The sequence below is a fragment of the Saimiri boliviensis genome, chromosome 8 (assembly GCF_048565385.1).
Source record: "Saimiri boliviensis isolate mSaiBol1 chromosome 8, mSaiBol1.pri, whole genome shotgun sequence".
Classification (NCBI taxonomy): Eukaryota; Metazoa; Chordata; class Mammalia; order Primates; family Cebidae; genus Saimiri; species Saimiri boliviensis.
Window position 1 is genome coordinate 13,073,816 of NC_133456.1, and position 27,501 is coordinate 13,101,316.

At 59.2% G+C, this 27,501-nt stretch overlaps 1 protein-coding gene across 4 annotated transcripts; it reads left to right on the forward strand.

The window, feature by feature from the left end:
* Window positions 1–404: 404 nt before the first annotated feature.
* CELSR3 (cadherin EGF LAG seven-pass G-type receptor 3) lies at window positions 405–27,009 on the forward strand. Of its 4 annotated transcripts, none has more exons than XM_074403895.1 (36): window positions 405–5,267; window positions 6,840–7,490; window positions 7,787–8,012; window positions 8,263–8,378; window positions 8,739–8,827; window positions 8,932–9,089; window positions 9,681–9,844; window positions 10,129–10,254; window positions 10,345–10,514; window positions 10,946–11,131; window positions 11,569–11,685; window positions 12,074–12,245; window positions 12,404–12,545; window positions 12,643–12,763; window positions 13,046–13,229; window positions 13,530–13,631; window positions 13,885–13,899; window positions 14,939–15,033; window positions 15,198–15,272; window positions 15,671–15,866; window positions 16,122–16,277; window positions 16,597–16,762; window positions 17,267–17,434; window positions 17,658–17,784; window positions 17,881–18,087; window positions 18,322–18,496; window positions 18,721–18,833; window positions 19,274–19,353; window positions 19,887–20,013; window positions 20,485–20,601; window positions 20,684–20,832; window positions 21,098–21,207; window positions 21,552–21,710; window positions 22,037–22,237; window positions 22,926–23,811; window positions 25,234–27,009. In XM_074403895.1, the coding sequence occupies exons 1-36, from the start codon at window positions 1,517–1,519 to the stop codon at window positions 25,259–25,261; spliced, it is 9,825 nt and encodes a 3,274-aa protein (XP_074259996.1). In that variant the 5' UTR covers window positions 405–1,516; the 3' UTR covers window positions 25,262–27,009. The 4 variants fall into 4 exon arrangements, with proteins under 4 accessions (XP_074259996.1, XP_010335377.3, XP_039333568.2 ...); XM_010337075.3 differs by having other exon boundaries at window positions 406–5,267; window positions 15,198–15,407; XM_039477634.2 differs by having other exon boundaries at window positions 406–5,267; window positions 15,198–15,407; window positions 19,890–20,013.
* Window positions 27,010–27,501: the final 492 nt, after the last annotated feature.

Here is a 27,501-nt window from a genome sequence, read left to right on the forward strand (position 1 = left end):
GTGATGTCATAGGTACCGTTCGGGGCGGGCCAGAGGCCTTGACCAGGAGTTACTCGGCTGTTAGAACCAGGATCCACCCCATCGAAGGAGCCGCACCCTTTGGAGCGTTCTGGGGTCTTGCCCCTGACCTCTTCCTGGGTGTTGGGATGCCCGCGTCCTCTGCATCCCGTGCTGCAGTTCATTATCGATTCCGCCTTTGGAAACCGGTCCGTATAGTGTACTACCCAGACTATCTCTAATGGTTAGCCGGCAACCCGCGGAGCCCCTTCCGCCGTGAGGGGCGGGGCCTCCTATTGTGCCAATAGAAACAATGACTCTCTGATTGGAGTGCTCCGCGTTCACCCCTAGTCTCCGCTTCTCTCGTGACGTCTGTTGTGCCAGGTCCATCTATTGGCCCGGCGAGACCGCCGCGTGCCAGGAGTTGCGCAGGGAGAGCTGGAATGCACCGAGGGTGGGGGGAGGACTGAGCTTCTGTGTCAGTTCCTTCAAGGGGTTAAAGGATGCGGTCGTGGCAGACGAGGGGCGGGGACCCGAGGAAGCTGGCCCGCAGCCATGGGGCAACGTTGGGCTCCACGTGGCATCCCGGAGCACTCGGGACCCGCAGCCTGGGAGGGAGTGCAGCCTCCAGTGGAGGAGGTGCAGCTTCCAGTGGAGGGGTCCCGAGCTCGGGAGACAGCTGAGAACGGCAAGGCGGGGAAGAATTTGGCCTTTGCTCCCGCCTTGGGAGGGTCATCTCCAGTCCCTGCTCCGCCAGGGGTGCTCCAAACAAGCAGGTGGTCGCGACATGTTTCATAAAACTAGCTGATTGGATCGTTAAAGCTGTTGTTCGGGCTACTGGCACTCCAGACCCCTGTCCAGCCATCGTCCCCTCTTCCCCAGGATTTCACACGATACCCACTCCCAGAGCCGTGAGAACGCTCATGGGAACCAAAATTTCAGACCAGAATCCGGGACACGGTTCGGAACTAGTGGTCAGGAAGGACGACGAGAGATCTGGGAGGAGAAAAAAGGCTCGGAGACTGAGCTGGGACAGCGCCCTAGAAAGAGGGAGGTGGGTGAGGGCGGCGGCCGAAAGCGGGGAGGGCGGACCCAACGGCGGCGCACCTCGGCGCTCTGTTCAGCACCATGAGCAGCGCTCACGTCCTTAATAAAGATGGCGGCAACAGCTTCGGTCCTCAGAGCTGCCATGCGCGATGGGTTGTACCACCGGGTTTGAGGCGCTGGGGCGGAGGTGGAGCGAACCATCGGGACGGCCGGGAGCCATGTTGGAGCGGCGGGAGGCGGCAGCAGCGTCGGGGATGCTGTGGTGGGGGCGGAAAAAGCCGGGGCCGCACGCTGGAGGGACTCCGGCCGCGGAGTAGATGGTGCCCAGAGGGCGGCGGCGGCGCGGAGAGACAGGCGGAGGGGCGGGGGCCCAGGGCGGCGGCAGGAGCCCGGGAGGGGGCCCGAGCGGCGGGGCCGGCCCAAGGCCCGGACCGGGGCGGGGGGCGGTGGAGGCCGTGCAGGGAGGCGGGGGATGATGGCGAGGCGGCCGCCGTGTTGGGGTCTCGGGGGACGGTCGACCCCCATACTCCTGCTCCTTCTCCTCCTCTCTTTGTTCCCCCTTAGCCAGGAGGAGCTGGGGGGCGGTGGGCACCAGGGCTGGGACCCGGGGTTAGCTGCCACTACGGGGCCAGGGGCGCAGATCCGTGGCGGAGCCTTAGCTCTTTGTCCCGAGTCTCCCGGGGTCCGGGAGGATGGGGGGCCTGGCCTGGGGGTCAGGGAGCCTGTCTTCTTGGGGCTCCGAGGAAGAAGGCAAAGCACCCGGAACAGTCGAGGGCCCCCTGAGCAGCCGAACGAGGAGCTGGGGGTTGAACACGGCGTCCAGCAATTGGGCAGCCGCGAACGAGAGACAGGACAGGGACCAGGGTCTATGGTATACTGGCGCCCAGAGGTTTCCTCTTGCGGGCGGACAGGATCTTTGCAAAGAGGTAGTCTGTCGCCAGGGGCTCTGTCCTCGGGGGTCCCGGGCTCGGGGAACAGCTCGCCCCTCCCTTCAGACTTTTTGGTTCGGCACCATGCTCCCAAACCGGTGTCCTCCCAGCGACACGCTGGGACAGGCGCCCGCAAAAGAGTGAGCACCGCGCGCTGCTGTGGGGAATCGTGGGCAATAGGGAGCAAGGGTCAAGACGAGAGAGCCACGACATCCGCAGGGGAAAGGACAGCCCCTCAGCGGAACTGTCTTCCAGGGGCCTCGGGATCTGGCCCCGAGCTGGATTCAGCACCGCGCACGGCGAGGACAGCTCCTACATCAGGTTCAGCACTCCGCGAGTCTCGGACAGCTCCCGAGCCGGCGCCCGAGCGCATGCGCTCCCGGGGTCTCTTCCGCCGCCGGTTCCTCCCGCAGCGCCCCGGGCCGCGCCCCCCGGGACTCCCGGCCGGTCCTGAAGCCGGGAAGATAACCTCGGCGAACCCCGCACGCTTCCGTCGCGCCGCAAACCGCCACCCGCAGTTTCCGCAATACAACTACCAGACGCTGGTGCCGGAGAACGAGGCCGCAGGCACCGCAGTGCTACGTGTGGTTGCGCAGGACCCGGACGCCGGCGAGGCCGGGCGCCTAGTCTACTCGCTGGCGGCGCTCATGAACAGCCGCTCGCTGGAGCTGTTTAGCATCGACCCGCAGAGCGGCCTCATCCGTACGGCGGCAGCTCTGGACCGCGAGAGCATGGAACGTCACTACCTGCGTGTGACCGCGCAGGACCACGGCTCGCCTCGCCTCTCGGCCACCACGATGGTGGCCGTGACGGTAGCCGACCGCAACGACCACTCGCCGGTTTTTGAGCAAGCGCAGTACCGGGAGACGCTTCGCGAGAATGTGGAGGAGGGCTACCCTATCCTGCAGTTGCGTGCCACGGATGGCGACGCGCCCCCCAACGCCAACTTGCGCTACCGCTTCGTGGGGCCGCCAGCTGCGCGCGCCGCAGCTGCTGCTGCCTTCGAGATTGATCCACGCTCCGGCCTCATCAGCACCAGCGGCCGAGTGGACCGAGAGCACATGGAAAGCTACGAGCTGGTGGTGGAAGCCAGCGACCAGGGCCAGGAGCCGGGGCCGCGCTCGGCCACTGTGCGCGTACACATAACTGTGCTGGACGAAAATGACAACGCTCCCCAGTTCAGCGAGAAGCGCTATGTGGCGCAGGTGCGCGAGGATGTGCGCCCCCACACGGTGGTGCTGCGCGTCACGGCCACTGACCGAGACAAGGACGCCAATGGATTGGTGCACTACAACATCATCAGTGGCAATAGCCGTGGCCACTTTGCCATCGACAGCCTAACTGGCGAGATCCAGGTGGTGGCGCCTCTGGACTTCGAGGCAGAGAGAGAGTATGCCTTGCGCATCCGGGCGCAGGATGCTGGTCGGCCACCGCTGTCCAACAACACGGGCCTGGCCAGCATCCAGGTGATGGACATTAATGACCACATTCCTATTTTCGTCAGCACACCCTTCCAAGTCTCTGTCTTGGAAAATGCTCCTTTGGGCCACTCAGTCATTCATATTCAGGCAGTTGATGCAGACCATGGGGAGAATGCCAGATTGGAGTACTCCCTAACTGGTGTGGCACCTGATACTCCCTTTGTGATAAATAGTGCCACTGGCTGGGTCTCTGTGAGTGGTCCCCTGGACCGTGAGTCTGTGGAGCACTACTTCTTTGGTGTGGAGGCTCGAGACCATGGCTCACCCCCACTCTCTGCCTCAGCCAGTGTCACAGTGACTGTGCTGGATGTTAATGACAATCGGCCTGAGTTCACAATGAAGGAGTACCACCTTCGACTGAATGAGGATGCAGCTGTGGGCACCAGTGTGGTCAGCGTGACTGCCGTAGACCGTGATGCTAATAGTGCCATCAGCTACCAGATCACAGGCGGCAACACCCGGAATCGCTTTGCCATCAGCACCCAGGGGGGTGTGGGTCTAGTGACACTGGCTCTGCCACTGGACTACAAGCAGGAACGCTACTTCAAGCTGGTTCTAACTGCATCTGACCGTGCCCTTCATGATCATTGCTATGTGCACATCAACATCACAGATGCCAACACTCATCGGCCAGTCTTTCAAAGTGCCCACTACTCAGTGAATGTGAATGAAGATCGGCCAGTGGGTAGCACCATAGTGGTCATCAGTGCCTCTGATGATGATGTGGGTGAGAACGCTCGTATCACGTATCTCCTGGAAGATAACCTGCCTCAGTTCCGCATCGATGCAGACTCAGGGGCCATTACACTACAGGCCCCATTAGACTATGAGGACCAGGTGACCTACACCCTAGCTATCACAGCTCGGGACAATGGCATCCCACAGAAGGCAGACACTACTTATGTGGAGGTGATGGTCAATGACGTGAATGACAATGCTCCACAATTTGTGGCCTCCCACTACACAGGGTTGGTCTCTGAGGATGCCCCACCTTTCACCAGTGTCCTGCAGATCTCAGCCACTGACCGGGATGCTCATGCCAATGGCCGGGTCCAGTACACTTTCCAGAATGGGGAAGATGGGGATGGAGATTTTACCATTGAGCCCACCTCTGGCATTGTCCGTACAGTGAGGCGGCTGGACCGGGAGGCAGTGCCAGTGTATGAGTTGACTGCCTACGCAGTGGACCGAGGTGTGCCCCCACTCCGGACTCCAGTCAGTATCCAGGTAACAGTGCAGGATGTGAACGACAATGCTCCTGTCTTCCCAGCTGAGGAGTTTGAGGTGCGGGTGAAAGAGAACAGCATTGTGGGCTCAGTGGTGGCCCAGATCACCGCAGTGGACCCTGATGAAGGCCCCAATGCCCATATAATGTACCAGATTGTGGAGGGGAACATCCCTGAGCTGTTCCAAATGGACATCTTCTCTGGAGAACTGACGGCACTCATTGACCTAGACTATGAGGCTCGCCAGGAATATGTGATTGTGGTGCAGGCCACATCTGCTCCTCTGGTCAGCCGGGCCACTGTGCATGTCCGCCTGGTTGACCAGAATGACAACAGCCCTGTGCTCAACAACTTCCAGATCCTCTTCAACAACTATGTATCCAACCGCTCAGACACCTTCCCATCGGGCATTATTGGGCGCATCCCAGCTTATGACCCTGATGTCTCCGACCACCTCTTCTACTCCTTTGAGCGTGGCAATGAGCTGCAGCTGCTGGTGGTCAACCAGACCAGTGGAGAGCTGAGACTCAGCCGAAAGCTAGACAATAACCGCCCACTGGTGGCCTCCATGTTGGTGACTGTCACAGGTGAGGGGCATGGGGCAGGCAAGTGACCCAGTGATCCCAACCTGTTTGGCCTCAGGAACTCCATGGGGCACCTCAAGCCTAAGAGGGATTTCCAAACCTTCCAAGAACCCCTTAAGTGAAGGGTTCCTGCACCCTACAAGATCTGCCATAGACCTCATGAGGACTCTGCTTAGGTTCCTGGATAATCTCCACAGAATTCCAAAGATTCCAAGGCATCTAGCAGACCCCATAAAGCCTGTAAAGAACTGTCTGCTACCTAGGGATAGCTCCCCTACTGCCAAAAGGTCAGAGGTCCTGGGGTAATCCTCTGGAGGTCCCAGGCAAAGCCATTATGGGCCAGTAAGTCCACATTAGGCCCATGTTTAGATGAAGGATTTCTTTGGGTCCTGTCTGATGCTTACCCCATCTGTGCAGGAAATGGCCGATAATTTAGTGGTCAGGAACAGCAGCTTACTATGGAAGCGTCAGGTGGAGAATAGGTCCATAGGGGCTGAGACCCTGGCCTTTGGGAAAATGTCCAGAGGTCCACCTGCCTCTTTCCTGCCCCATCTGCTCCAGTCTTTCACAAACGCCTCCCTAATAGGAGATTGCAGGTGGGAGAGGCTCTTGAAGTCTTGACTACTGGAGGCTGCAGGGGTTGGGAAACAGGCTTTACTAGTGCTCATTTCTTAGTTCTGGAGCAGAGACTCCTGGTACTGCCTGAGAAGGCACAACCTTCATTTATCCCTCAATTCACTCAACAGTCTATCCTCATTGACTACCCAGTATGTGCTAGGGTCTGGGGACAAGATGAACAAGGCAGATAAGCACCTCACCTTCATCTCTGGGGTGGTCACTGAAACGACAGGACCCAGGTCTGGGGTGGCGAGCAGGCTAACTGAATGCTGCTGCTGCTGCTGCTGCTGCTGCTGCTGCTGTGTGTGTGTGTGTGTGTGTGTGTGTGTGTGTGTGTGTCGGTGTTCAAGACTCTCCTGGAGCTTGATAACCCAGGGTTCTGGGGGATGGCATTGAGTGTTCACTGGGCCAGAGCCCCTTCTAGTGCCATAGAAGAGCAATTAGCTGATCAAAAATTGGAGATAGGTGATTCTTGCTCTGCAACTCTTTGTTTTTTGGAGGGGATGTTTTGCTTGTTCTGCTATGCTGGGGGAAGGGAGTAGAGGAAGGCGGCTGGGAATGGGTGGCTAATGGCCCTAGCTCCTCTTTGCGTCCCAAGTTGGGGTGGCCTGCTGACCGTGATAACTTGGGGAAGTGTGGGTTACCGAGTACTTAGGGTACTTGAGTGCTGTTGGGGGAGTGACTTGCTAACCCATGGGCACTGTGTGGGTTGGTTGATCTCTGGCCCAGACCCCTCTTTGTATTGGGGGTTGGGGGAGGAAGCAGCGGCTTTTTGACCCCTTGATGCTGAAGGAGCCGGTGGTCACTAGCCCCAGACCTCCTTGTTTCCTGGTGGGGTCAGCCTGCTGACTTAGAGGTCCTGGGAGCTTGGGCTATCACTGGCCCCAGCCCTCTTGTGTCCTAGGGAGGCGCGGCCACTGGCCCCAGGCTGACCATTGCCCCTGCCCCCACCTGCAGATGGCCTGCACAGCGTGACGGCGCAGTGTGTGCTGCGCGTGGTCATCATCACGGAGGAGTTGCTGGCCAACAGCCTGACCGTGCGCCTTGAGAACATGTGGCAGGAGCGCTTCCTGTCACCGCTGCTGGGCCACTTCCTCGAAGGCGTGGCTGCGGTGCTCTCTACGCCCGCCGAGGACGTCTTCATCTTCAACATCCAGAACGACACGGACGTAGGGGGCACGGTACTCAATGTGAGTTTCTCGGCACTGGCTCCACGTGGGGCCGGAGCGGGCGCTGCTGGGCCCTGGTTCAGCTCGGAGGAGCTGCAGGAGCAGTTGTACGTGCGCCGCGCGGCGCTGGCAGCTCGCTCACTGCTCGACGTACTGCCCTTCGACGACAACGTGTGCCTGCGCGAGCCCTGTGAGAACTACATGAAATGCGTGTCCGTGCTCCGCTTTGACTCGTCCGCGCCCTTCTTGGCCTCGGCCTCGACGCTCTTCCGACCCATCCAGCCCATCGCCGGCCTGCGCTGCCGCTGCCCGCCTGGATTCACGGGAGACTTTTGCGAGACCGAGCTCGACCTTTGCTACTCCAACCCATGTCGCAACGGCGGTGCCTGCGCGCGGCGCGAGGGAGGCTACACATGCGTCTGCCGCCCACGCTTCACCGGTGAGCTGGGCTCGGGGCCAGAGCCGGGAGGAGCGCGGGCCAAGGCTGGGGGCGGGACTGCAATGCGAGTGAGTACTGGGCGTCACTTCTAAGGCCACTGGCCTCCGCGAAGGCACTGAGGAGGCTGGGGAAGGGGCGGGGCGGGGCCAGACGGAAGGGGCGTGTCCACAGGGAGCGCGATTTTTGGGGAGCTCTTAGCACCCAATCGGTTGGCGCGCGGTCTTTGGAGGGGCTCGGCCGACTCCAGCAGGGGCGGGCGTAGGCGTGACTGCCTCTGACCCCGGCTTGGCCCCCAGGAGAGGACTGCGAGCTGGACACCGAGGCCGGCCGCTGCGTGCCGGGCGTCTGCCGCAACGGGGGCACCTGCACCGACGCGCCCAACGGCGGCTTCCGATGCCAGTGCCCGGCAGGCGGCGCCTTCGAGGGCCCGCGCTGTGAGGTGGCGGCACGCTCCTTCCCGCCCAGTTCGTTCGTCATGTTCCGCGGCCTGCGGCAGCGCTTCCACCTCACGCTGTCCCTCTCGTAGGTGCCCGCCCCGTGTCTGAGCGCCTTCACGCCGCCCCTACCTACTCACCCTGATTTAGATTCCTGACTGCCCTGTCCTGACGTTCCCACGGGACATCGCCCCTCCCCTGACGCTCCCCCCCGCCCCTCCTCCGGGGTCTCCTGACCTCGCTGCACTCGCCCCACCCGCTTCTCCTCGCAGCGATGGAGAGTGTGAAGTGGTAACCTGCTCCTGACGCCCCCATCCCCTCAACCCCCGCCCGCCCAGGTTCGCAACCGTGCAACAGAGCGGGCTACTCTTCTACAACGGGCGCCTGAACGAGAAGCACGACTTCCTGGCCCTGGAGCTCGTGGCTGGCCAAGTGCGCCTCACATATTCCACGGGTAGGTGCCCTGGATATGACGGTGAGTGGGTGCATGTGTGCTGGAGGACACAGGCCCCAAGTCCCAAGTCCCCTCGGCTTTGCCTCACTGTGCACCTGAGCGCACACTGGATGCCAAACGAGCAGTGAAGACCTAGCTCCTTAGTTCCTTGGCCATTCCCTGTCCGAAGATCCGTCCCTCCAAGAAGTCTGTGTTTCTTCTGTCTGTTCAAAGGCGATCTGGACCAGCCACTGTGGTCACTAGTGGGGGGACTGATCTGATGCATCCAGGGTGGCCCTGGGAGTGGCTGTGCTTATATGACTGGGGCGGGATAGAGCGACTCTGCTGCTCCTAATGATTCCGCATGCGTCTCCCCTCCAGGTGAATCCAACACGGTGGTCAGCCCCACAGTTCCAGGGGGCCTGAGTGATGGGCAATGGCATACAGTGCATCTGAGATACTACAACAAGGTAGGCACCATCCCTGGCATTGGGTATGAGGGGAGTTGGGATGCTGACTTCTGCTCCTCAAGGGTTACTAGGGGCACTGTTGACTGGTGTGCCTGGGTCTTTAGCCCCGGACAGATGCCCTAGGGGGTGTGCAGGGCCCCTCCAAGGACAAGGTGGCTGTGCTGAGCGTGGATGATTGCGATGTGGCCGTGGCTCTGCAGTTTGGTGCTGAGATTGGCAACTACTCATGCGCAGCTGCTGGTGTGCAAACAAGCTCCAAGAAGTGAGGCCCCCACGCCCTGGTCCCCTTGTCTGCCTGCCAAAGCCCACTCCAACCCTTCCCATCCCATTCCTCATCCCATCGTGCCAAACTCCCCCATCCTTCCCCTAAACCACCAAGATTCCGTCTCTCCTTAAACACCCTGAAAGCCTACTCACCCTAGCCCTCAATCTTGTATTCCACCCCAGACTTCCTCCTGGCACACACGGTCCCCAGGCAGTCCTCAGAAGCCTCCACCTCCCCACCCCAGTCTCACTAACGCCCCACATCCCCTCCTAGTCCCTTCGTCTCATGTCCAGTCTCCCCAAGACTCTTCACTTCTCCATCCCCTCCCCCACCAGCCAGATGCCTCACTCTTTCATCACAGCCCTCAACCCCAGTTCACCTACCTTTCCCCAGACCATTGGCCTGTCATGAGCTCTCCTTTGCACCCCAGCTGAAGTCAGACCCTAACTCCTTCCCCAGCTTGGCCTTATTCTCCTCCTTCAATCACCCTACTCTCTGAGTCCTACCCCCTACTTCCTGTGCCCCTCCCCCCAGGAACAACCGTATTCTGGGCCCATTCCACCAATGACCCAGACCTCTGACCCCCAGGTCCCTGGACCTGACGGGCCCCCTGCTTCTGGGGGGTGTCCCCAACCTGCCCGAGAACTTCCCTGTGTCCCATAAGGACTTCATTGGCTGTATGCGGGACCTGCACATTGATGGCCGCCGAGTGGACATGGCGGCTTTTGTTGCAAATAATGGCACCATGGCAGGTAGGCCTGAAGCTTCCACCAGCCCGGTGCATGGCCCTGGTCCCCATCATAGGGAGGGAGTGGAGGGCTGCATGGGGTGACTCCACACCTGACTTCAACCCAGTCTCCTTTAGCGGCAAGTACCATGCTACAGCTCAGCCTTTAAGGCCTGACTTACCAATCCCAGAGAGAACACGGGGGTGAGATCTTGGCCTCTTTCAGCTCCTCTGGACACTAAAGTTCTGTCCAGCACTTGTGCCCTCCAACCCTTGTTCTCACATCCTCCATGTGCCTTCCTCTCCCAGGCTGCCAAGCCAAGCTGCACTTTTGTGACTCAGGCCCCTGCAAGAACAGTGGCTTCTGCTCAGAGCGCTGGGGCGGCTTCAGCTGCGACTGCCCTGTGGGCTTTGGTGGCAAAGACTGTCGGCTCAGTGAGTGGGCAGCATGGGGCAGGAGGGGCCTGCAGGGTCAGATCTGTTCCTGGGTCAGGGCCTGTAACCCTGTTTCTCTTATCCACTCAGCCATGGCCCATCCCCACCATTTCCGTGGCAATGGCACACTGAGCTGGAACTTTGGAAGTGACATGGCTGTGTCTGTGCCATGGTACCTGGGGCTGGCATTTCGGACACGGGCGACACAGGGGGTCCTGATGCAAGTGCAGGCTGGGCCACACAGCACTCTCCTTTGCCAGGTGTGTCTACCTTGCTCACCCTCCCTATACCCTTAGCTCTGTCTCTTTTGCCACCACCGATATTCTTACGTGCACAGGCTGGTCACACAGCATACTTTTCTGCCGGGTGTCCCAACCACATTTGACCCTGCTCTGGACCCTAACCCTTGCTTCTCTTTCCCATCATTATATCCTCTGCAGGTGCAGGGCTCCAATGTAGCTCTCTTGTGCTAGCTACACTAACTCACCCACAACACCTGGTCCTATCCTCTGCCCTCTGATCCCATATCAGCAACATAATGTCCCCTGGCACAGTGTCCTGTGTGCCAGGTATAACTTTGACCTCACTGTCCTGACCGCTGATATTCCTGACCTCTGAGTCCTCTGATCTCACCTCCAAGTCCCAGCCCACTTGGGGCTCTAATCACAGGGCTATGCATCTCTGTCCACAGCTAGATCGGGGGTTACTGTCTGTGACAGTAACCAGAGGTGCGGGCCGTGCTTCCCATCTCCTTCTGGACCAGGTGACTGTCAGTGATGGCCGGTGGCACGATCTGCGGCTGGAGCTGCAGGAGGAACCAGGTGGCCGGCGGGGCCACCATGTCCTCATGGTCTCTCTGGACTTTAGCCTCTTCCAGGTCTGATCTCTAACCCCGGGGTAGTCTGTTCTCAGCTTTCCAACCAGATCTGCCTTATTTGACCCCACCCTCTAGTCTAGCTCCTCTCAGTTCCTTCCACTGCACCGAGTCTGATGTTCTCTCCCCATATATCCTTGCACTGAGCCCACCCCACCGGCCAGGTTGATCTGCTCTCAGGTCCTCCTTGTGCCAGATTTGGGACCTGGTCTTGGGGAACCTCTCTATCCAGCGCTTTGCCTGATTCCTAAAAGCCCCTTCTAGTCTCTGCCCCAATCTCTACCCACCCCCAGTCAAAATCAAGCAATATTAAGGTTCGCTCTGGGCCCTGGTGGGAGGGGCCAGCCTGGAAGGGCTAGAAGACCAAGACTGACTCTGGGCTATGGCAGGGGTTCCTCAGGCCCCTGCTTCCTTCCAGTGCTGACTCCCCCTTCCTTCAGGACACCATGGCGGTGGGGAGCGAGCTGCAGGGCCTGAAGGTAAAGCAGCTCCACGTGGGAGGCCTGCCCCCTGGCAGTGCAGAGGAGGCTCCTCAGGGTCTGGTCGGCTGCATCCAGGTGGGAGTCAGCATGGGAATGTGATATGGGGCATTAGGGTTAGGGGTCAGAAGGCAGGGTCTCCTTGGGACCTGAAAGGCAGCATTCAAGTGGGGGTTGACACAAGGGGGTGGATGACCCAGAGTCGAGAGCTAGGTCAAGCCTTTCTGTGGCATTGGAAGTGGGAGTCTAGCTTGGATTATCAAGGGCCATTAGGAATCTGTGTCAGAAACAGCACAATTAGGGTTCCATAGGGGGACCGAATTGGGGATAGTTTTGAGGCCTGGGTTTTTGGGGGTCTCAGGAAGACTGCACGTCAGGGGTCATCAGACTGGGTGGCTGGCTCTGCACTACTTGAGGCTGAGGTGCCTTAACATGGTCTCACCCCTTGCTGGCTGTGTGTCCATAGGGGGTGTGGCTTGGCTCCACACCCTCTGGCTCCCCGGCCCTGCTACCCCCCAGCCACCGAGTGAATGTGGAGCCTGGCTGTGTCGTGACCAATGCCTGTGCCTCTGGGCCCTGCCCACCCCACGCCGACTGCCTGGACCTCTGGCAGACCTTTTCTTGCACCTGCCGGCCAGGTAGGCCTTGAGAGGGTTGGGGGAAGGGTGATCTGGGCAGGAGTTAGGAGCTCATGATGAAGACTGGGGAACCTGCAGGAGGCAGGGACTTGGGACAGGCGCCTGCTTCCTTCCATTCTCTGCCACCAGGGTCCTGAGCTTTCTGACCCAATCTGCAGGTTACTACGGTGCAGGCTGTGTGGATGCCTGCCTCCTGAACCCCTGTCAGAACCAGGGGTCATGCCGGCACCTCCCAGGAGACCCCCATGGCTACACCTGTGACTGTGTGGGTGGCTATTTCGGGCACCACTGTGAGTACAGGTAAGATGCTGGGGGTGAGGCGATAGGGAGTCCTGGCAGGGACAGGGAGGGTCACTGGGATGCCATGGAGGCATCTCACCTGGCGATGTACCCCCAGGATGGACCAGCAGTGCCCTCGGGGCTGGTGGGGGAGCCCAACCTGTGGCCCCTGCAACTGTGATGTTCACAAGGGCTTTGATCCCAACTGCAACAAGACAAATGGGCAGTGTCACTGCAAGGTGCGCCTGGCCCCTGACCTTTTAACCCTTCCTTGGACGCGATCTGCAATTCCTGTCCAGCTTGCTGACCTCCGCCACTTGATGTGGGCCCTAACCTCTTACCTGTGTCCTGTGACCTAGCTGCTGTCTCTTGTCCTTTACCTATGACCCCTCCCTTGCCTTCACGCATGGCCCAGGCATCCTCTGGCCCATAAGCACTGTTCTCTTGACCCTTCGCCCTTGATTCCATCATTCCCTGAGCCCTGACCTCTGACTTCAGGCCCCTGGCCCATCCTCAAACAGGAGTTCCACTACCGGCCGCGGGGCAGTGACTCTTGCCTCCCATGTGACTGCTACCCTGTGGGCTCCACCTCGCGCTCATGTGCACCCCACAGCGGGCAGTGCCCCTGTCGCCCAGGAGCCCTTGGCCGCCAGTGCAACAGCTGTGACAGTCCCTTCGCAGAGGTGACAGCCAGTGGCTGCCGGGGTGAGCAGTCTCCACCCATAGAGGGCTGGTTCCAGTGTGCCACCATCACATATCAGTGGCACACTTGGCTCCTTGGGGACTCTGGAAGCTTCTCCTGAGGGAGACCACTTATATCCAGGGAACCCTACCTTTGCCCCAGTTACTTGGCTGACCTGTCACAGAATCTGACAGGTCAGCTTCTGAGAAGCCAGCAAGAAGTGGTGGGCAGTGGGCCTTGGGGTGGGTGGTGGAGGGACAGTGGGCGTGGCTGTCACTGCCTGGGACCCTGACTGCCTGGCTCAGCACCTCTTCTCTCTCTAGTGCTCTATGATGCCTGCCCCAAGTCCCTGCGATCTGGTGTGTGGTGGCCCCAGACAAAGTTTGGTGTCTTGGCCACAGTGCCCTGTCCCCGGGGGGCCCTGGGTGAGTATGTGGGGGCCAGGGACATCACTGAGGGTGGGGGTGGAGCTGTCCTCTGACTAACAGAGCCATCTCTTTTCCTGAGTTGGGTGGCTTTGTTCCTGCAAAGAGGTGGAAGTTGGGTGGGAGTCCATGTGAGCCCCTCAGTTTTTTTTTAACCCCCACCCCCATGAGCCCCTCACTACCGACTAGGGGCTCTGGGCCCCTTCCTACACCCTCATTGAGCCTCCGTCTGTTTCTCTTGGCTTCTGGGCAGGATTGCGGGGTGCAGGTAAGGGGTACGTGTTTGCTCAGGTGCGCTGCCCCCTCCCACTGCCAGAGCTTTTGCAGACTCCTCCTGCTGCCTGAGGTCCCTGCAGATCCCTCCCTGCTGCCTAAAGTCCTGCAGGCCCCTTCTGGCTATCTGAGGACCCCAGGGGCTGTTCCCTGATGCCCGAGGTCCTCAGAGACCCCTCCTCAGTTCCTGGGGTCCCCACAGGACTTCCCCCACTGCCTGAGGTCACAAAAGATCCCTCCTCAGTCTGAGGACCCTACAGCTCCTTCCTGCTGCTTGGGGGCCCTTCCCCACTGCCTGAGGTTCCCTCAGAACACTCCCTGCTGCTTGAGGTCTCTGCAGTGGCTGGACAGAGATTGTGTACGCATGCTCATGTATGTGTCTCTGTGCCTGTGCACGTGTCTGTGAGCCTGTTGAGGGGAGGGGATTTGGTGTTTAAGTTAGGCTGTCTCATTGGTAGCTACACACTCTTTTAAGATCCAAGTTAATTCTCATTCAACCTCCATCCCAGCCCCAGAGACAAGGGAGAGAAAGGACAGCAAAGTCACCACTGGGGCAGTTAAAACTTGTGTGAGAATCCCCCCACCTGACTTTGGTCACAGATGTTCCTGGAAGCCCTGGTCTGTGTTGGCATGTCTGCGTGTGTGTGAGAGCATCAAGTGTCTGTGTGCTGGTCTGGTCTATGCATCTGTGTGTGTAACTGGCGAGCATCTGTGTGTGTGTTTCTGTGTGTGTGTTTGTGCGTGAATTGGCACGTCGCTGAGCCTGTCCTGGCCCACATGGGTGAGTGTGTGCAGCCCCACCCTTGTGCTTTGTGTGGTTGCCAGTTGAGAATGGTCTATAGCCTTCTCAGGAATTGCCTGACAAACAGCTGGGGCCTACCTGGGCTTGCTGCTACCTCCAGGGGTGCAGCTGTAGTTACTCCTGCCTCTGACTTCTGCCTCAAGGATCCCCAGGGATAGGAGAGGATGCTGTGGTTATGTCCTCAGCAAAGGTATTCAGGCCCCAGGCCTGACCAGGGGTTGCCTGCCCCCAGGTGCTGCTGTGCGGCTGTGTGATGAGGCCCAGGGTTGGCTGGAGCCTGACCTCTTCAACTGTACCTCCCCTGCCTTTCGAGAGCTCAGTCTGCTGGTGAGACTGCCCAGAACTTTCCCTGTGCCTAAGATGTTCCCAGATATCACACCCTAGCCCTTGACCTCCTGAGCCTTTCCTTGAATCTGGCAAGCCTTTCTCCCTGTGAGGCTTTGGAGGAAGGCCTAAGGGACCACAGAGCAACCAACTCCTTCTCCTGGCAGCTGGATGGCCTAGAGCTGAACAAGACGGCACTGGATACCGTGGAGGCCAAGAAGCTGGCTCAGCGGCTACGGGAGGTGACTGGCCACACTGACCACTATTTTAGCCAAGATGTCCGAGTCACTGCCCGCCTGCTGGCCCACTTGCTGGCCTTCGAGAGCCATCAGCAGGGCTTCGGGCTGACAGCCACACAGGATGCCCACTTCAATGAGGTGGGGCTGTGCCCTTTGTTCTCAGTGCTCTGGCCCTGGCCCCCCAGCTCCCAGCCTCCTGCCCTTGGATCCTCAGATCAGGCCCCTGCTGCCCTCTCGGGAAGTGAAGGTCCCAGGCTCTCCCTCTGTCCTTGTCCTCTTCAGGCCCACCCCCTTGCCTGTTGGGGCCCCTCTGAGCACCTGTCCAGATCTCTCATGCCTGCCCTGTCCCCTCATACATCCTGACCACCTGGCTGAGCCCGACTCTGTCTCCATCCTCCCAGAATCTGCTGTGGGCCGGCTCTGCACTGCTTGCTCCAGAGACAGGGGACTTGTGGGCGGCGCTGGGGCAGCGGGCCCCTGGGGACTCCCCAGGCAGCGCGGGGCTGGTGAGGCACCTGGAGGAGTATGCAGCCACGCTTGCAAGGAATATGGAACTCACATACCTGAATCCCATGGGGCTGGTGACACCTAATATCAGTGCGTTGTGGATGGGCTGGGGCGGGGCAGGGCAGGGAAGGAACCTGAAGGTCTTTGAGGGGCTGTGGCTATCGATGCCAACGTTAATGGCAGGAGACTGCCATCACCCTCAGCATTTTGTAGGGACAGGCTCTGAGCTGGTAGCAAGGAAAACGAATTATGGGACTTGGGTGCAGGATGCAAGTAAGAAAGAGTAGAACCCTTGGCACTGGGAAGAGGTCCGTGATGGGCCTCCCCTTTCTTTCTCCTGGGTAGTGCTCAGCATTGACCGCATGGAGCACCCCAGTTCTCCCCGGGGGGCCCGTCGCTACCCCCGATATCATAGCAACCTCTTTCGGGGCCAAGATGCCTGGGATCCTCACACCCATGTGCTGCTGCCTTCCCAGTCCCCATGGCCATCCCCATCTGAAGGTGAGAGCCCCTGGGGGAACCCCTAGGCCATGTCCTGTCTCTCTGTCCCCCCAGCCAATTTTCCCCTTTCTAGGCCTCCCTGGTGTCAGACCCTCCCACATCTCCCCTCTACCACACCCTCACTTTGTCAGACCCTCTCCCTCCTCACAGATGACCCCTCCTAGGCCTTGACTGTTCCTTTCTGGGTTCCTGCTATCCCCGCTCCCCAATTCTGCTCCTGCAGGGAAGAGACCCTCATGCTTGATTTGGTTCAGAGCTGGGTTGGTGGGTGCTTTGGGTCAGAGGTCACTGACAGAAGCTCCTCTTCCTCTCCTGGCAGTTCTGCCCACAAGCAGCAGCACAGAAAACTCCACCACTTCCAGTGTGATCCCCCCACCAGTCCCGCTGGAGCCGGAGCCTGGGATCTCCATTGTCATTCTCCTTGTTTACCGCACCTTGGGGGGACTGCTCCCTGCCCAGTTCCAGGCAGAGCGCAGAGGTGCCAGGTACTCGGGCCCCTCGCCCCTGAGCTTCCCGTGACCTCAGCCCAGCAGCCCCTTTTTTGGTGGGTAGATGCGTAGGTTCGCAACACAGAGAGAAGCTCCTGTACCAGCCCCGTCCTTGCCGGGTTCCCTGTGAATCTTGTTCTCTGGAGTTGTGCAGAGTAGCAGAGCCGCAGGCTGACAGACACACAGCTACAAATACAGGAGGGATCTTTGAGCCAGGTACAGACAGGCCAGAGGGCTGAGACAGACAAGGACAGGCTGACTGATGGCGGTCAGATGCGGGCAGGAGGGAGGGCAGTCAGAGGCACAGTCGCAGGTCCCCTAGAGCTGCTCAGCCTCTCAGCAGCCCAGCAGAGGCTGGAGGGATTCTTAAAAACAGTGTCCACTCTGGGGACATGCCAGACCCTGGGTCAGCCATGGCGAGTGGCATGAAGATGGGGTGAGGCAGGCAGGCCAAGCATGGGGAGGTCAGCAGTATGCAAGACCAGATGGGTGTCTCCCCAGGCTTCCCCAGAACCCTGTCATGAACTCCCCTGTGGTCAGCGTGGCTGTGTTCCGTGGACGCCACTTCCTAAGGGGAGTCCTGGAGTCCCCCATCAGTCTGGAGTTCCGCCTGCTGCAGACGGCGAATCGGAGCAAGGCGATCTGCGTGCAGTGGGACCCACCTGGCCTGTGAGGACCCCCGTTCTGGAAACCCTTGGTTCCCTGTTAGCCCTTGGGAGGCCAACTAATAGTCTTAGCCTGCCCCAGGGGTCCCGACTAGTGCTATTGTGCAACTCAGACCATGAGGAATGCTGCACCCCAACTCCAGGCACCCTCAGCCCTTCCCATGATCTCTCACAAACCCTTGCCTGAGAGTGGGTCACTGTCACATCTAACTGCCCTGTGGCTGCAGGGCGGAGCAGCATGGTGTGTGGACAGCACGGGACTGTGAGCTGGTGCACAGGAATGGGTCCCACGCACGGTGTCGCTGCAGCCGGACAGGGACCTTTGGAGTCCTTATGGATGCCTCCCCCCGTGAGGTGGGGCTGTGTTCAGTGTTCCAAGGAAGTGGGGTGTCGGTCAAAGGGATGGGGGGATTCTGCCCAATAGCCCATGAATCATCCCTGTCTCTGCAGAGGCTGGAGGGCGACCTGGAGCTGCTGGCTGTGTTCACCCACGTGGTCGTGGCAGTGTCTGTGGCTGCACTGGTGCTGACTGCAGCCATCCTGCTGAGCCTGCGCAGCCTCAAGTCCAATGTGCGTGGGATCCATGCCAATGTGGCAGCCGCTCTGGGGGTGGCAGAGCTCCTCTTCCTGCTGGGGATTCACAGGACCCACAACCAGGTGCAGGATCAGGGCCAGGGAACTTGTATCTCAGTGACCCTACTGGCCCAGGCGGGCTGGGCCAAAACTCAGGGTCAGAGGTCAGGGACGCTCAGGTTGGGGCCAGGCTTTGCAGCAGGATGCTGGGATAAGATATTGTGGTTTAGGGGTCAGAGGTAGGAAGCAGGTGCCTGGGGTAGGGTCAGAGGCGGGTGAGGCAGGAGAGGTCCTGACACGCCCCCACCCTGCCCTCAGCTGGTGTGCACTGCAGTCGCCATCCTCCTGCACTACTTCTTCCTCAGCACCTTTGCCTGGCTCCTCGTGCAGGGGCTGCACCTCTACCGCATGCAGGTTGAGCCACGCAATGTGGACCGCGGTGCCATGCGCTTCTACCATGCCCTGGGCTGGGGTGTCCCTGCTGTGCTGTTGGGTGAGTCCCACTCACCTGTTCAGGGTTGCAGCCTCCAACCTCCATCCATCACATGGCCTGACCCCTGACCCTGTCCCCACTCCTGATCATGACCCCCAACCTCAAACCCCCAAGCCATCTACTTGTAGGGGGGCTGTTCCACCTTCACCCTGCGTTCTCCCATATGTGGGCCCACCAGCAGCTCTGGAACACTCCCCCTCAGTTCTACCCCTTCTCTTCCTAAGGCCTTGCTGTGGGCCTGGACCCTGAGGGCTATGGAAACCCTGACTTCTGCTGGGTCTCAGTCCACGAGCCCCTCATCTGGAGCTTTGCTGGCCCTGTTGTCCTAGTCATAGTGGTGAGTGCCCTGGACTGGGTTTCCACTCTGTGCTTCCCTCCCTCATGGGGGAAGGAGGGAGGCCTGTAGCAGGTGCAGTGGAGTCAGCTGAGGGTGGACAGGTCTGCAGGGTCTGCAGGTTTCCTGGGCTCAGGCTCCATTTCTGTCCTCTGGTCACAGTGACTACCCCCACTCAGCTGGCATGGAGATGGGGCACCGGGTCAGAGATTCAGCTCCTGTCCCTGCCTCTTGTCTCTGCATCTCTCTTTCTGTCTCTTAGTCGCTCTCTGGTTCTCAATTTCTGAATTTTTCTGTGATTCTAATCTCCTTTGGTATGTGTGTATATGTGTGAATTTCTCACTGGTTCTGACTCTCTCTGTGACTCTCAGTCTCTGTGTTTCTCATTGCCTCTCTCTCTCTCTCTGCCCTGCCCGGCCCCACATGTCCGGCTGTGGGTCCAGATAAACGGGACCATGTTTCTCCTCGCTGCCCGCACATCCTGCTCCTCAGGGCAGAGGGAAGCCAAGAAGACCTCTGCACTGTGAGTTGTCTCGCTGGGGGAAGGGAGTTCTCAGGATTGCAGGTCCTTCCTGGGTGGGGTCTGGGCTCCCCAGATCATCCCTGGTGCAGGTTGGGCTCCAAGTTCTGGATGAAGGAATGAAGTCACACCTGCCCTGACCTGCGGTCCCTCTCTGGCACCCTCGCTATACTGTCACCCCACATGTGCTTCCGCCCTGCTGTCTCTCCTTGTGCTCTGGGTCCCCCGAGAGTCTCCTATGGCCTGGGTGGCTCACTTTGCCCCCTGCCCTGTGTGTTCCCACCTGTCTTCCATGCTCTCCCTCACGGCCCCCACACTCCTATGTGTCCCCCTGTGTCCTCTTGGCTCTGTGAGTGCTCTCCTGATTCTCTGTGGGACCTCCCATCTCCCCCAGTGTCCTCCAGAGACCTCCATGTTCCCATGTGAGTTCCTTTTTTTCACTTCCTGTGTGTGGCCCCTGCGTGTCCTCCCATGTTCCCTGCATGAGCTCTCCGTGAGCCTTGCATGTCCTCCTGTGTCCTCCCACGTCCCCACAGCAGGACCCTTCGCAGTTCCTTCCTGCTGCTTCTGCTGGTCAGTGCCTCCTGGCTCTTTGGGCTCCTGGCAGTCAACCACAGCATCCTGGCCTTCCACTACCTCCATGCTGGACTCTGCGGCCTCCAGGTGACTCTGGTGCCCCTCCCTTGCCCCAGAACCAGGTGGGCCTTCAGCAGGCTGGGGCCATCCCTAGGCAGATGCTGCCCCCAGACCTAGAGCTGACTCTTACTAGGTAACTGTTGCCAGGCTGGGGGCTACCCCAGACCAGACGCTGGCCCTAGCTGCTGCCCCCAGGCCTGGAGCTGACTCAAAACTAGACACTGACCCCAGACTGAGTGCTGATTCTGGATTAACCTTCACCAACAGCGAGGCTCCTGGCGTCTTGCTGATCCACACGACCTTACCTATTGTAGCCACCACTGCTGCTCCTGCCTTTCCCCTGCTGGCCTTCCTGGACTCCCTTACTGAGTGCTGCTTGGGGTCCTTACTGACCCACACTAGCCTGCAGTGACTGACCCCCATTGCTGACTCACAGTGACTTATACTGGTCCCTGATTGACCCCTGCTGACCCTGCTTTGACCCTCGATGACCCACAGGGCCTGGCAGTGCTGCTGCTCTTCTGTGTCCTGAATGCCGATGCTCGGGCCGCCTGGACACCAGCCTGTCTGGGCAGGAAGGCAGCGCCTGAGGAGGCAAGGCCAGCACCGGGGACGGTGAGTCGGGATGGGGGCCCTGAGAAGCCAGGGTTTGAGGCTGCTTCAGGGTTGGCTCACATTCTGTCTCCACCATCCCCAGGGACCTGGGGCCTACAACAACACGGCTCTCTTTGAGGAGAGTGGTCTCATCCGAATCACTCTGGGTGCCTCCACCGTCTCCTCTGTGAGCAGCGCCCGCTCTGGCAGGACCCAGGACCAGGACAGCCAGCGGGGCCGCAGCTACCTCAGGTAAGAGGAAGGGCCTCGTTATGAGGGGCACACTTAGCTTAGTCCAGCCCCACCTTACCAGGGCTTGGCGTGACCAGGTCCTAGGGCAGGTGGCTCCACCCATCTGGGCCATCTGGGGCCCTGCTGCTGCCTCTGCCCCAAATGCTTCCCACCACATGCCCAGGGATGCCATTCCACTGGCAGCTGGCTGTGCACTCAGACACTCTAGCCTGCAAGGTACCCCATTACAACCCTCTTTCATTGTGGGGTGCTCCTGCATTTCCAGGGACAATGTCCTGGTTCGACATGGCTCAGCCGCTGACCACACTGACCATAGCCTCCAGGCTCACGCTGGCCCCACTGACCTGGACGTGGCCATGTTCCATCGAGATGCTGGTGGAGTTGGGGCCTGGGGCAGGGAGGAGGGAGGCAGAGGATCTCTTCCCATCCCCTCTTCTTCCGCCCCATACTGGGAGCAGTGGCTGACTGGGGTGGGACGATCTCCCTGAGGTCCCTGCCTCAGGAGCCACCTACCTCTCCAGCCCTGGTTCTCCCGACTCATTCCTGATCCGTCCTTCCCTCAAGTCCCGCCCTTCTGCTTCTACCTCTGCTCCAAGCACTGCCCAGGTTCCCGTTCCTAACCCCAACTCCCTTGCTGTACCCACCTTAACACCCTCAACTCCAAGTTCCGTTATCTCCAAGTCCCTTACCTCTGAAAGTCCTGACTTGCCCAACTCCAGGTGCAGACTCCGACTCCGACAGTGACCTGTCCTTGGAGGAGGAGAGGAGTCTTTCCATTCCGTCTTCAGAAAGCGAGGACAATGGCCGGACACGGGGGCGCTTCCAACGGCCACTCCACCGGGCAGCCCAGAGTGAGAGGCTCCTCACCCACCCCAAAGGTGCCAGGCACCCTCTGACCCCTTGGGTGATCACGGGATGCCCCATTTGTTATCCCTCTAGCTCCCCATCTTTCCTGCAGTTGGGGTTCAGCCTGGTCTTCCTGGCCCCCCAGCCATCAGATTCCCCCACTTCGAGTCTTTGTCTAGCTCCAATTAAGGGGAAGGGGCTGACCAGTCACCCCCATCCACTGAGCTCTGAGGAGATACCCTCCTTTTCCCACCTCTGCTCAATGACAGCAGCCAGGGTTTCAAGGCTCATTAGGGTCAGGGGTCTTGAGCCACTGGAGTCAACCCAGAAGCTCCTGTAACCTGCCCTGGCTCCACAGATGTAGATGGCAACGACCTCCTGTCCTACTGGCCAGCCCTGGGGGAGTGCGAGGCAGCCCCCTGTGCTCTGCAGACTTGGGGCTCTGAAAGGCGCCTGGGGCTGGACACCAGCAAGGATGCAGCCAACAACAACCAGCCAGACCTGGCCCTGACCAGTGGCGATGAGATCTCTTTGGGCCGGGCCCAGCGCCAGAGGAAAGGTACAGTTCCTGACCCCTGGCCTGCATTACAGGACCCCTGGGGGCTGCTCATGCCCTGAGCCAATGTATTACAGCTTCCTCATCCTGGGGAGCTTCTGCTTCTCTAGCCTGCTTCATGGTCCTCGGGGACTGTTCCTATCCTGACCGGGGAACTCTCTGTCCCCCTCTACCCTGGCTGGCACCACAGGGGGCCACTACTGCCCCAGCCCGTCTTATTTTTCAGAGAGCCTATGAGCTGCTGCCCCTTCTCTGATCTGGAAGGTTTCTGGCCCCTACCCTGCTTTATGGGAAACCCAAGAAGAGGTTTTTGCCCTCACCCTTGCATCACAGGGACCCTGGGGACTGCTCCTGCCCAACCCAGGGTGTTCCTGCGTCTTTCAGCCAGGCCTGCATTGTGGAGACATGAGGGCTGCCCCTCTTCTGACCTCAGGGAATATGCCCCATTCCCTGCACCATGGGACCTGCCTCCCCAGGACTGCAGCTGGAAGCTGACTGCCTCTCCACTTTCACCCCTGTCCTGCTGCCTCTCTGGGACCACCAGGGTTGCCTCTGCTGCTTCCCAAGGGGTTCCTGCTCCCAACCCTGTGTCACAAGGATCCCAAGGGCTGCTGCCCCCCTAGACTCAGGAATTCCCGCTTGCCCTCCCCCTCCCACATATACCCTGACCCCTATTTTTTTGCTCCTGTAGGCATCCTGAAGAACCGGTTACAATACCCACTAGTGCCACAGACCCGAGGTGCCCCTGAGCTGTCCTGGTGCCGTGCAGCCACCTTGGGCCACCGTGCTGTGCCAGCTGCCTCTTATGGTCGCATCTATGTGGGAGGGGGCACAGGCAGCCTTTCACAGCCAGCCAGCCGCTATTCTTCTAGAGAACAGCTGGACCTGCTCCTCCGGCGGCAACTGAGCCGTGAGCGACTAGAAGAGGCCCCCGCCCCTGTTCTACGTCCCCTGAGCCGGCCAGGGTCCCAGGAACGCATGGATGCTGCACCGGGCCGACTGGAGCCCAGAGATCGGGGCAGCACTCTGCCGCGGAGGCAGCCACCTAGGGACTACCCTGGGACCATGGCTGGCCGCTTCGGGTCACGGGATGCACTGGACTTAGGGGCGCCTCGAGAGTGGTTGAGCACGCTGCCCCCGCCCCGCCGCACCCGGGACCTTGACCCACAACCCCCACCTCTGCCCCTATCTCCCCAGCGACAACTCTCAAGGGACCCCCTCTTGCCATCTCGGCCGCTGGACCCTCTGTCTAAGAGCTCGAACTCCCGGGAGCAGCTGGACCGGGCGCCTAGCCGGCACCCCTCACGAGAAGCCCTTGGGCCACCCCCACAGCTGCTCAGAGCTAGGGAGGACCCGGCCAGTGGCCCCAGCCATGGCCCCTCCACAGAGCAGTTGGACATTCTCTCCTCCATTCTCGCCTCTTTCAACTCCTCAGCCCTCTCCTCCATGCAGTCTTCAAGCACGCCCTCGGGCCCTCAGACCACGGCCACGCCTTCTGCCACAGCCTCTGTGCTTGGGCCCTCCACGCCACGCTCTGCCACGTCTCACAGCATCTCAGAGCTGTCGCCCGACTCAGAGTAAGCAGCCACCTGCTCGCGCCCTCTTCAACTTAGGGCAACCTCCTGGGTACCCTGCTCTGTGTTCTGCCACAGAAGGGGATGCGGGTTTGCACACAGTTGTGGGCTACCCTAGGCTCAGCACAGCCAGAGGGCCACAGGCTGAGGACAGGAATCTGGCAAGAAATGGGGGTGTGACTAGCAGGGACTTGCCGTCTGTGTGACTGTGGCCAGCCAGCCTTCCCAGCATCTCCCAGGCTAAGGAGAGAGAGATACCTTCCAATGGGTTGAGCAAGTGAAGGGGAGGGCAGAAGCTGAGGCCTAGAAGTGGGAGGTGACCTGGAATATGCAAGGGGCAGTGGGGGAGAGCAGGAGGCCTTGCTTGGAAGGCTTGGCCTAGGGGATCGCATAAGGCAAGGAGAGGCTGGAAGTGGTGCAAGGATATACCAGGCTGAAGAGCTTACTTTGTTGAGGATAAATCATTCATTCATCAATGTATTCAGTCAATATTGAGTTCCTCCTGTCTGTGGACACTTTGGGGTGGGGCTCACAGGAACTGAATTGGGACCTGATTCATCTCAGGGGCATCTGTGGGGAAGGGGATGGCAGACAGACCCAGGAAGTAGCTGGATACACACAAGTCCGAGAGGGGCTGGTGGGAGTGGGGAGGAACCAGGAGCTGCCAGATCTTGTAACCCAAGAGGAGAGTTGAGTTTCAATGAGGAAAAACAGCTGAGTCAGGCTCTGGGGTTTTATGGGGTAAGAGATGGCTTGGGGAGGAAGGGGCCCCTGGGGGCGGGGCAGGGGCCAACAGAACTGAGCAGGACCCAGGGCAGAGAGAGCACCAAGAAAGGAGGAAGGAACAGGGGTTTGGGGGTCCTGGGCCTGGGCACTGAGGGCTGCTGGGGGGGTGGGGACCAGAGGGAGCTAACCTACTGCCTGGGCCCCCCTGCAGTGTAGCTTTGAGGTCCGGCTGTGTAGGAAGGCGAATAGGGGCTGAGCAGGGGTCCTGGCTCTGGAGTTCCACAGGTCTGAATTTGAGCTCTGTGTCTTACCTTATGAGCTGTGTGACCTTGGGCAGAGGCAGGCCTTTCTGGGCCTCAGTTTCCTCATCTATAAAGGGGTCTGTAGTAACAAACTCTTTGAGATGTGGAGATCGATGACACAATTGTCTATCAAGTGTTCAACATAGCATCTGTACACAGTTGGTACTTTTGAAGCACTTAAGAGAAAAGACCTGGGTGGCCAAGGAGCCTTGCTGATGAGTCTAGGGATGTGGAATAGAGGACTCTGAGAACCCCGGAGTGGGCATGAAGGGCTAGGGGCTGAGAGGCAAGGGCAATGGTGGAGGCGAGGGGAGCAGCCAGGCCAAATGTGGAGTCCAGAGCCATCTGACCCGGAGTCCTCTCAGCATCAACCTCTGATTTCCTCATGCGCCTCCAGAGTTCCCAGAAGTGAGGGTCACTCCTGAGGGGACGACGGCATGGATGAGGAACAGCTGAGGGCGACGGAGGATCTGGGCTAACAGGAGAGACTCCAGGAGTGGGGGTGGATCCCAAGGCAGCCTCCTGCTCCCCAGCGGCGTGTGTCCCAGCTCTCTCCGGTGTGACAGGGCTGATGGTCCATGCGCATCTGTGAGCATGCGTGTGACAGGTGCGGGGGCGAGGGGGGCTGGAGGGAGACTTTTATACGTTTTGTACCTTTGTAACCAGAGAGATGCTTATGTTATTTTTCAGCTTTTCTGTCTCCTGGGGGGTTTGATGCTGGGCTGGGAGGGGAAGGGGGACAGAGGGAGACAGATGCAGTTTGGCCCCATTTGGGTCATTAGCAAACCATATGCTCATCTCTCTCTTCTTCCTGGGGTGGAGTCAAATGGGTGGGACGCATGCCTTCCTCCCCTTACTCCACCCCCAGGTTGATCTGAATATCATCAGGGGCTCAAAGTACAGAATTGTTCTTTGCTTTTTCTTGAAGCCCCAAGGGCCAAACTTCTGGGGCTGGGGGTTGGTCTTGGAAACAGAGGTCCTCTGACTTCCTCATGGGGGCTCGCTCATGCTCGCTCCCCTCCTGGTGGATGTGTGTGTTTATTATGTGGAGTCCCTGCCACTTACTGCCTTATGACCTAGGACTGATGCTGTGGGGTGCTAGTGGAGCAGCTGATGTCATGTTTACAGAGCAAGGCTTCCCTGTCTCCCACAGGGAGGGGCTCAGGCCTCTAGTCAGACATTCCTGCAGAGGGTTGGTGGAGGGGTCATTCACCTGCCCCTGCGGCGAGCAAAATTGTCTGTGGTGCCATTTGATTCCCGGACACTGCCCCCTGCTTGAACTGATTCTGAAGGGTAGGGTGGGAAGGTGAGCAAAGGGAGCAGAAACAAGGGAATTCAAGACCCAGAATGTAGGTGCCACTGCCTCCTATGTTTACAGGATCCTCTGTGGCCCTAGGCACCTGGGCTGCAGGAAGTGACTCCATTCCACTCCTCCTTTATTCCCTTAAAAAGGGAAAAATGACTGTTAGGACCCTGTTCACAAAACTCTTACTTTTGCTATTTTGTCTGCTGTCCAGAACTGGAGACTTTAAAATTTTGTTACTGTTTACAAGTCCAGATTCAAAAAATGTTTTTACTTTGTTTACAATTCAAAACTGAGCTTTTACACTTTGTTTACAGTAGAGAATTTCTTTTTCCTTTGTTTACAAGTGAAAGATAGGGAAAGTGGGAGAGGGACTTGGAGGACCTACCTGTGAGGACCCTGGACCTGGCCACCTTGAGGGGTTTTCTGACCCCCAGTTCTTCCAGGCCAAAGGTCAGCCTTGAGTCTCCCTGTTAACAGCAAACCAGAAGACCTTGAGAGTAGACGTCCTCTTACCACTGGGGAGTGGTTGTGCAGGGTTGGGGGGTGGTCTGTGCAGACACCTCCTCACCCACCACCCCATGCATACTCTTGGGAGGCAGTTTCCTGGGAGATTATAAATTCAAATTCACTTACTGGAGCTAAATTCCACCAGCCAGGACCCAAGCTCTCCCTACCCAGAAGGACCCCAGCTCCTGAAGGGCTGAGTGGCCTGCTGGGGGTGGGAGGGTGTCTTTGCTATGTCCTAGGTTTCCTAGATGCCCCTCTCTGGGGGTTCCCCTCCTCCAGCCCAGCGGCCCCCTTTCCTGTCTGTGTAAATTGTTCCGTGAAGCCGCGATCTGTTTTGGGAATAAACTTCTATAGAAAACAGTTGTTGCCTTTTCCTGTTGAGGGCTGGGGAGGTAGGATGGCGGCTGTGAAAGATTCAATCCAGACTGACCTTTGGGAGGAATCTGAGCCCCTCCCAGGAATATCCAGCTATTTTTAGCTCACTTCATGGCAGATTTGGACCAAGTCCCATCTCCTTCACCTTGAAATCTGGCCCCTCACCGCGTGATTAGGGCCCGAAGTTGGAGCACAGGTGTTGAGGAGAACCTGCCCCCTGGTCAAAGCATCAGAACCAGGACTTCCTAATTCTTCAGGGTCTGCAGCCCTGGACCGGCATTTTTTACCCTCACCCGGAGTGAAACCAACCCTAGGAACTGCTCTTGCAGTTCCTGCCTTGCCAGTCACCAGCACTGACCCCCACCATCCTCCTCGGCGGCCAGCGCACGAACCTTATGGGAGCGATGTCCCGGCTGTACCTAGTGCAGCGGAGGGATCCTTCAACCATTCCTGGCCTGAGTAGCCAGAATTAAAGGG